This window comes from Clytia hemisphaerica, unplaced genomic scaffold, assembly GCF_902728285.1.
Source record: "Clytia hemisphaerica strain Z4C2 unplaced genomic scaffold, Clytia hemisphaerica genome assembly, whole genome shotgun sequence".
In the NCBI taxonomy this organism is placed as follows: Eukaryota; Metazoa; Cnidaria; class Hydrozoa; order Leptothecata; family Clytiidae; genus Clytia; species Clytia hemisphaerica.
Window position 1 is genome coordinate 2,682,299 of NW_027104146.1, and position 10,336 is coordinate 2,692,634.

At 36.9% G+C, this 10,336-nt stretch overlaps 1 protein-coding gene across 1 annotated transcript; it reads left to right on the forward strand.

The window, feature by feature from the left end:
- The first annotated feature begins 8,144 nt into the window (after positions 1 to 8,144).
- LOC136813931 (sepiapterin reductase-like) lies at positions 8,145 to 9,674 on the forward strand. The gene has a single exon (XM_067070446.1). The coding sequence runs from the start codon at positions 8,225 to 8,227 to the stop codon at positions 9,131 to 9,133; it is 909 nt and encodes a 302-aa protein (XP_066926547.1). The 5' UTR covers positions 8,145 to 8,224; the 3' UTR covers positions 9,134 to 9,674.
- Positions 9,675 to 10,336: the final 662 nt, after the last annotated feature.

The following is a 10,336-nucleotide window of genomic DNA, read 5'->3' on the forward strand; positions in this document are numbered from 1 at the left end:
CCGTTCCTCTTTGGCCTCTATTGGACCGGTCTTTTTACCGCTAAGGCTGTTCAAATATCGAAAGAGGCCGATGCATGGCCGATCATGAAAAGCGGCCATAAAGAAGAGGCTTTGAGGCCGCTAAAGGGACCCGAGCAGTCCAATGCCCGGTACGCTTCTTCCCTATGGCCGCTATTGATTTCTTTACTTATATACTTACTCTTACTTCATTTTTCGAAAATGTAAACATTGAGTTCGTTTCTTGGAAAACGAGTTGCCGTGTGTTGTGAAATTGGAAACTGAGATTTTCTTACGCATGCGTGTTATTAATGCAGGAATTGTCAGTCAAACCCACTGTGCAGTTTTAAATCATTTGGATTTTTTTTTGATATGATAGAAATTTTTGACAAAGTGGAAATTCGTGGACATTTGACATTCCATGGGAAAAGGATCACTTTCACTCTCAACACTTTATTGATACGATTAAATTATCGATTCACCTATCGATACATAGGCCTATCGATAGACTTTTATCGATAAGAATTTAATGATCCCAAATAAGCGATTGAAAATTAGTGAAAGGAGCTTTATCTATAAAAGTTTAACAATAAATGATCCATGAAAGTTTAGCGATAGAAACTAATCGAAAACGATAACAAAATTAGCAATAGAAAATTAGCGATAAAAATTTATCGATACAACTTAGAAGTCATTGTAGTGTTTTTAAGTGTCCGAATTTTTACAAACAAAAATGTCTAAAGACATTGTAGGTTGCACAAGTACGTCAACAGACTTTTTAAGAAACAGAACACCCCTATCTCTTAGCCAGAACTTTTATTGAGCCGATCTATTTGTAACAAAAGCATAGTTGTTTTATTCATAAATTTCACTAGAGTTTCTTATGCATACTTTTACAAACTTGTTTTTCTTCGTATGTTTTAACAAGAATAGTCAACAAATATAAAACTTGTTTTCTACATTGCTTTCACAAGCATCTCTCATGCTTAGTTTTCTTAATTTGATTTCTTTGTAGCGTTTAAAAGAGTCTGCTATGCTTAGTTTATAAACTTGCTTCCTCCGTAATTTTCACGAGCGTCTTTTATGCTTAGTTTTATCAACTCGCTTTCTTTGTAATTTTCATGAGCGTCTCTTCCTTATCGATACAAGATAGATAATTTTACTATCGATACACCTTTTCAACATATCTTAATCATATATGGCTCATATCGAAAGATTTTAATATGTGAAACGTTATTGACGTTATTGCTCAAAAAGGGCCGCTAAAAGAGCGGCCTCAAAGGGACCTTTCAAAAATTCTCTTGTCCGCTTGGAGGCCGATCTTCACGAACAATGGGCCGCTAAAGATTTTACTTCGGCCGCTTTAAGACCGGTATTTTACCTGCTTTGGGCCAATCGGTCTTTTGTGTACTCCAAATCGCTTGAGGAGTCACATTTTTTTCCTCCGCAGCTGTTTGAAATCAAAGATGAGTGTTGTGAATTTTTTTGTTTCCCACAGATCTAATTTTTCTAAAAATGGAATTAAAGTCTATTCACGATAAGTGTGCACTCTTTTTTCTTTTACCTATAACTTTTGAAGGGATTCTTCAATCTTTATAAATTTGGTATCATCGGAAAGATATTAGTGAGTGGAACAATTTTAAATAAAAAAATATTTAAAAAAATTCTAAAAATAAAGATGAAAATGAAGATCTTGTAGAAAAGTGCTATAACTATCATTTTCACTGAAATTAATCCTTGATCATCGAACGTCATCACTGTGAAGATTTTTTTCAAAAATAATCATTCAGTCAAAAGATATCAAACAAAGTTATAAGCTGATTGACGTCTAAAAAGGCTGTTTTCTGCTGTTTTTTGGGGTCAATCACTTATAAACTTGGTATCATAACTTTATAGTGAATAAATATTTTAGTAAAATTTCTTCACAGTGATGACCTCCTAAGATCAAAGAATCTCTCCAGTGAAAATGAAAGTTATAGCACTTTTCTACAAGATCTTCATTTTTTTCTTCTTTATTTTCATCTTTGTTTTTAGAATTTTTTAAAAGACCTTTTTATTTCAAACTGTTCCACTCACAAATATCTTTCCAACAATATCAAATTTAAAAAGATTGAAGAATTCCTTCAAAAGTTATAGGTAAAAGAAAAAAGAGTGCACACTTATCATGAACAGACTTTAGTTGGAACGAATTTTTAGACAAAAGTGTAGAATATTACACCTGCATATTATATCCAGACGTCCGCGCTCGATAGGATCGATAATCGGAATGGCTTGATGACGGATCGATATGTGATCGATGGATTACTTAACGATCCGGATAGGAGATCGATGGAAGATTTAGCCATTAAAGTCTTGAGTATCGATCCTTCATTGATCCATTATCGAGCTAGTATTTCAATCGAGTATACCGATTCGTCATCGATCGTTAATCGATTCGTCATCGATCGTTGTTAATCGATTTGTTATTGATCGTAAATCGAGTATGAGTCGATAGGGTCGATAAGATCGATAAAAGATCGATAAATAATCGATAACTTAAGCTTAAAGCTTAAAAAAATCTTGAGTATCGATCTCCTATCCGGATCATTAAGTAATCCATCGATCACATCGATCCGTCATCGAGCCGTTCCGATGATGGATCCTACAGTCAGGCACATCCTGGCAAATGAACGGGGTGAGCATTTGCATGGGGTATTTGTCACCCAGTGTAAATGAGATAGGACGTCTCAGGCTAAAAGCGTGAAAATGAATAAAAATGAACTTCAAACTGAAAAAGGGAAAAAAGGAAGAAAACTGGGAACTTTATTTTTTCGTTAAAAGTTTCTTCAATCTTCGAAGACAAAATTGACCCATGGAAAAAAAAATTCATCTATGCAGTTCTTTGAAATGAAGCAAAATATTTCCAACCCGGTTCAATTAAACTGGGTATTCGGCACTATTACGTCACTTTCATTTTCGACCCCGTTCATTTGCCAATGGTCGCAAGTGAAAAATACCCCGTTCATTTGCCAGGATGTGCCTGACTGTCCTATCGAGCGCGGACGTCTGGATTATATATGGTTGGAAAGCTTAAAGAAAACTCTAAATTACTCAAAAATAATTAATTTTATAGCTCAACTACAAAAAAGAACAATTGCTTGTCAAAGTTGGACCTAAAATTGAAGATTTTCATGAGCGTTGAATAAAAAACAAGCAAACCCGGAATGGCTAACAGAGGTTATCCATCACACCTTACACTCTGACCACGACCCTGAACTACTCCACCGCACATGTCCCACCGTACAAGAAAAATACCGCCCCGTACATTATACACGGTGAGTAGTCGATTGGTGGTAATTCTGTGTACGGTGGGATTTTGTACGGTGTTTTTGATCTAACCTAACCGGACTCCACCGCGCAATGTACGGCGGTGTCCAGGGTCGTCTATACTATGTTTAGATTTTTCTAACCAGCCCCGTTTCTATGTACGCCATAGTTCGGAAGGGGGTCACTACCCCCCCTACCCTAGAGCTACCCCCCCTACCCTAGGTTCTTCCCCCTTTTAAAATTTGATGCTACCCCCCTCAAAATTTTAAAATCCTACAAAAGAAAATAGAACACACTGCATTGCGAAAATAATAGAATCATTTTGAATCGAATGTTTCAAACATACTAAACAATTAATAAAGAAGACGTTGCATTGTAAATCAAAAATAAAACTTTTAATTTGGGAAAACACAAAAAAAAAACATACCACTGACATCTTACCCCCCCCTTTCTAGATGAACCCCCCCCTTTCTAAAAACTTCCCCCTTTCTAGAAAAAATTCTCTTACCCCCCCCCCTTTCTGAGATTTTCTGAACATCGCTACCCCCCCCCTTTATAAAGGGGGGGGTGCGAACTATGTACGCGCGCCCTGTTGCTAAGACCTTTGCTTGAAATCGAAAGCGAAACCAAGATTATTTAGCGCACACTGCCGTTTGCGTAATATCGATAAAGTGAAATGAGGTCCTGACTGGGGTCGTCTCTCTGGCCAGATCTGGTTCATGACATCACCCTGTCAGTCTGTTCTGTTGACATTGGATTGCCTGGTAGTTTTATGTTATATTTCAAAAACTCCAGGAAAAGGCAGAAATATTCTTACCAAACCATATTAAAATCTTCATAAACATCTGCACTGCGATCTCGTTTGTGAATGATTTTTATTATATTTCTAAACTTTTATGTGAGCACATGCCGAATTCAAGATGGCGGCCAAAATGAATGTTTTTGTTTAAAATCCGATCGTATCAAATTATCCCGTTCTCTTCTATCTGGAATAAAAAAATCGGAAAAGATCGGGGGTGTTGTGATTTCGCCCGTAGGAGGGGTGGGACCCGGGGGGGGGGCACTCATATGATCTGGCCTACGTCATGTGCCGCGCTTGAGGGTGGGGTTTTTCAGCATCCCAAAATGCACTGTGTGTTCTTTTGTTTGAAAAAGTTTCTATTGTCTGATAATTACAGCTGGACAAGAATATTTTTCTCAGTTTTTCTTTATTTAAAACAGAAAATTTTCCAAGCCTTTTTTTTCACACAGATTTACAGCTGAGAAATACAGTCGTACAGTGCACTATAAGGGTTGTTGGGTAGTGGGTAAATCAAGAGAAAATGCACTGTCACTGAAGTGAAGGTACCTTTTTAGCCATATTGAACTGCACTGTAGTGTAAGAGTACGATTTTGAAAAGCAGATTTTGCGCTGCACATACCGTCGTTTCGAAATCGTGTGCCCGTGTGGAGGGCACTTTGACAAAATTTGGTACGGGGAGGGTCTCTTATTTAGGCTCTGAAGATTTTTCTGACAGGGTCCCAAATTTGCAAGATATTCAATTCATATCTGACAGGGTCCATTTCCAGGTCCAACTCCAGCGGCATGTCCCCGTCGGCCGTCAAGGTCAGTGCCCCCCCCCCGGGTATTGTGATAACATTTTTGAGTCTGTCTTAAATATCGAACGACTTTGGAACGATTCGGAAAAAGCACCAATAAGGGTCTAAGGGTCACACAATAGATTGCGCATAAGGTGCACGATTAACATCGTTGTGTGCATTGCCCCAGAAATTCAGATACTGAAGGTGTATGGATATGTATCGCACACCTTTTAATGCGGTGTTACGATATGTATCAGATACTCATTGCATAAACTGTCGAACGTGCTAACCGCACTGGCTCAACTTCAGTATCTTTGAAATCATTCGTAGGCCCAATTGTAAACTTAATGGCTTAAGAAAAATTATAGCATTTTGGGTTTTAGCCTCGTTTTGGCAAAAAACTCTTCCCAGGCCCCAAAAAATAAAATTTTGAAAGAATGAAAAAAACACCCCCAGGGATTTGCCCAAGGATCAAGTGTGCAAAATTTCAGCCAAATCGGACCATTTTTGAAGTCTCCAGCCTGCCCCAAAGTTTTAGCCTCGTTTTGGCGAAAAACTCGTCCCCAGGCCCCAAAAATCAAAATTTTGAAAAAATGAAAAAAACACCCCCAGGGATTTGCCCAAGGATCAAGTGTGCAAAATTTCAGCCCAATCGGACCATTTTTGAAGTCTCCAGCCTGCCCCAAAGTTTTAGCCTCGTTTTGGCGAAAAACTCGTCCCCAGGCCCCAAAAATTAAAATTTTGAAAAAATGAAAAAAAACACCCCCAGGGATTTGCCCAAGGATCAAGTGTGCAAAATTTCAGCCCAATCGGACCATTTTTGAAGTCTCCAGCTTGCCCCAAAGTTTTGGTGACAGACACACAGACACACACACACACACACACACACACATTCTCAGATTCTAGCTCAACTGAAGTTGAGAAAAGGTGATCATAAGGATGTCGAAACAATGTGCAAAATAAATCCCAAAATAGGGGCGAGTTAAAAGTATAAAGATACTACATTAGATTTTACTGTCAATCTTTCAATTCAGTTTAGTCCTAAACACATATCCTTACAGTGTATCCTATCGTGTGCACATTATCACTGAAAAAGGGAATAATTCAGAAAGTGGGTGGATAAATTTGAAAACGAGTTTAGTTCGGCGTGGAGTAAACAGTGGTGGAGGTGTTTACTGTGCTCCAAACTCTACCGTCACTGTTTATTCCCGTAAACCAATCTGACGCCTTGACTCTGCGCATATATATTTTCCCACGTTTACTGACTCTCTAAACGGACAATAGCATCGTGTAAGTGTATCCAGCTAAAAGAAAGACCCTTGTGGTGCACTCTATCGAAAGTATACCTTAACAGTGAATTTCAAGGGTCTCAAAAAACCTATCCTTAAGGGCGGCACATGCCTAGGGTCGGACCATATGAGTGCCCACCTCCGCCCCAAAGATTACAAGTTTTACAGTAAAAATCTGATGTATCTTTAGTGTGGACTCGCCATCCATTTTGATTTGTTTAGCACATTGTGTCGATATATCAGGCTCATTAGGTGGCTACAGCAAAATAAGATATGAAATCTAACTACACTGTAAGAGACAAAAACTTAGTAAATTGTATTCAATCTACCGGCACGTTCCTGTCGGCCGTCAAGGTCATCCCCCCCGGATGTAATGTAAGGGTCAGATTTTGAAAGCCATTTTTTGGCGACACATGCCATCGTTTAGAAATTGAGTGCCCCCACCCCCGTGGACAGTGGGAGGGGTCACCCAAGCTAAGGTGGGTACGTTTTTTTCAGGCTTCCGAAAGTCCACTGTAAAGGTCGAAAAGAGAGGAAGTGCAAAAGAAAGCACACTGCAAGGGTGGTAAAAAATGAGAAAAATGAAGCTTTTTGGGCAAAATTTCGAAAAATTTAACCATTTTCTCCCTTGAAATGTACAAAAACTTGCACATGTATCTTAATGGTAATTTTTTCTCCCAAATTTTTTCTAATTTGCGGGTATATTTTATTTGCACTGTAAGGGTCCAATTTTAAAAAGACCTTATTATTAAAAAGACCACAGTTTTCAGATCCGATTGAGTGCCCCCCCCCCGCCCCGGATTGTGATGAACGCCTGAATGTCCCCTGACTGGATCTCGGTTAGTGTAATCTCGAGCAGGATCATAGCCTTGGTTAGCATAAAACCTTCTCTTGAAAAATAAAAAAAAATGGTTAAAATGCACTCGCATTACATTTGGCTTGAATATAATTACGGACTTATTTGCGCTACTAAACCGAAAACGTCATCCATATCTATTGACTTGCAAACTATCAAGTTGAGTGCCTTTATGTTTCCCCTTTTTTAAATTCCACGACCTTTAGAGAATTTCATATTGATCACAAAAAGAACGGAGTAAATTTTCTAGAACTCTCTGAGCAATTAAAAGATATAGCTCATTGACATTTTTTCTTGTGTTAGAAATTTGTGCTGGTTTGGTCAGATGTGACGGATGTGACAACGCGTAAGTTGGAACAATTCTTTTGCCAATTAATCCATCATGAATATTTCTCAAAGAGTACACTCTTTAAAAGCGTGTGGGTAAAATTCAAACATTTTTGGAAAGTGAAGATGAAAAAGAAAGAAGAAAAATTATTTTCAATTTGTAAGTAAAGTTTTTTGAAAAATATTGATTCAGGCAAAAGATATAGTTTAAAACTTTTGCCTGGTTGACTGAAAAAGGGCTCTGTCGTTTTTGATGCCTTTAAAGTCAGTCACAAGATCAAAGCATTACTATTGTTAAAATCTTGAAAAAGTTTTATTCTTCTCATTTTCTATCTTAATTTTTTCGATATTTTTTTCAATATTTTTCTATTCGATAATACGCTACTCCAAAATATCTTTTCAACAAGCAAGATAGAAACCGTAATAAAACTTTAATTTTATTTATATTTCATCAAGCCCTGATTTCTTCAAGAGAGTTACAGTTCTTTTTGTCTCCTTTGCAAATTATTGCAAATAACTGAGACAAGCTTTACCTCTTTTTTTGTGACAAGAAATAGATAGCCAGCAACGTAAAATAACACTGAATTTGTATGATAGCTTGATTTTTTGACATTGTATCAAACTAAGCAAGAACTGAGATATTTAATCAAAATACCACTGTCTAATCGCGATTGCTCTATCTTTCATGGTTAGTAGTCAAGCTTTTCAAAGGAATTTCATGCTGTTTAGATCGAATTAAAAACCAATAGGTATTTGTTACTGATGATAACATATTTTTGGGATATCAGTCTAGAATAAAAAAAAGTTGATACTCTTTAATAGGAAAGATTAGTAATACTTTGAGAAGCAAATCTAATGAGTAGCAAAAATGGCTGAAGGGTTTAATCCTGGAAGAAGACGAAGTTCTCTAACACCTGCGCCATGGGATAAAAGTATTTTGAGTCCAAAGACATCTCGTGATACTGGTCGTAAAGGTTTGACCAAAGGGAAATTTCTTTGCCTCATTACTGGGGCCGGTAATGGCTTAGGACGAGCTATAGCTGGTATGGCGTTTCAAGATCAAGGAATTCTACCAAATGCATTATCAGGTTCCAAGGTGATTTTAATTGATAAAGATGAGGACGCCTTAAAAGAGACTTCGGGTAAAAAAATGAGGCAATTTTTAAAGCATCGTAAAATTGAAGTTGAGCTTGAAGTGTTCGATTTGAGTGACGTGTATGATATGAAATCGTTAGCAGAGAAGATTGAAGATCACCAAGAGAGAGATTACGAGCAAGTCATTTTCGTCAACAATGCATCAGATGTTGGCGATACATCCAAAACACTGGACGATTACCAGGATCCAGATGTCTTATCAAAGTATTGGAATCTTAACATCACATCCCGTACCTATCTATCATGTCAATTTGCACGCATCTTCAAAGCATCTAAGAGGACCTTCCTTCACACAATACGCATGGATTCGACATCACCTGAGACTCATTTTGGACCAAGCTGCATGGCTACAAGTGCTGTCAAAGCCTTCACTGAAACCTTGGCTATGGAGAATCCTAAACTACGAGTTTTGGAATACCATGTAGGTCTCATGGAGACTAATCGCACCTTGAAGATCGTTGACCAGTGTGGTAATGAAAAAGTGCAGAAGTCAGCACAAAAAGCACAAGAAGAAAACAAGCTGGAACAACCCTTAGAGGTCGCGAAACGAATTATTAAATACATCGAGGGAAACGATTATACTGAAGGAAAAGTACTCAAAATTATTGACGAGGCTTATTAAAGATTTTACAATTGCTAAATTTGTAGACATATTTAAAGCTAAGATTGATTGAGAAATGACTATTGCTGAAGGTATACATTGCTTACTGCAAAAGCCCACACGTAGCTGTAAATAAGTAATAAGCACTGCATGGATGAATGAAAAATCTTATTGAAAGCTATTGAAAGCTATTGAATGATTTGACTTTTCTGACCAAGAAGAAAAATACTTGCTTCGCACAGTATGATTATTAGCTGAGATATGATTGAATTTATATGGTTCACAGGGTGATAAGAGATGAGAGAAATATAATTTTACTGCTCAGCATGCAGACTGGAGCGACTAAAATTTATTAAAAGAGACATACCTTCCTTCACAAACAAAGTGTTTTCCAATCTTTTTGTTCTATGTGATCGAAGTCTTCATTGCTTTGACCATATTATTTTGGGGTCTGATTTTGCTCCATTTGTTCTTATATTATTTTTTCAATGTTTTTAGATAGAAAAGTCTAAACGTAAAAATGTGTACAGAGATGAATGAAAAATAGAAATTGTTACCAGAATCTTTACCAGGATCAAGATTTGATTAGAAAAGTAGGGCACAATTTAGGCTTTTAATTATCCTTGAAAATTGTTTTTTATGAAAGTCAACAAATCATACTATATGATTTTTTATAAGCATAACGTTTATAAGCAAATGCAGGCTAAGTTTTTGGTACATAAACAATGGTTGTATTGTTTGAGAACAACAAAGTGCTAAGCATAATACGATCCTGATATAGGGGTCCTGATATAGGACACTTGCTTTTAAAAGTTATGCAGGGAGAATTGAATTTTGTACTAATTGATTTCAGCTATATAGTCCCTTTAGAGTTCGGCTTTTACCTTGAAAAAAATAATACGTGGCTAAAGTGTGGCACACAGGCTCCTAATGGGACGTAGAAGGACAACAAATCGAATTGATAAAACAGGATTTTTTTAAATCTTCCTAAAAATAAAATTTTTTAGTGGGTGGGACTTTTTTTAGAGCTAATTCTACCAGATAATTCTACAAAAGCCCCTCATCATTAATGATAAATTTTAGCAAGAAAACCAATTATAGCCATCATGCATACAATCATTTTACCAGAAATAAAGCGATTTATCTTTCCAAAGTATTATAATAATTGGTATACAAAAAGGTTGCAAAGAAAAAATATAATTATTATATAATATATAAAAACTA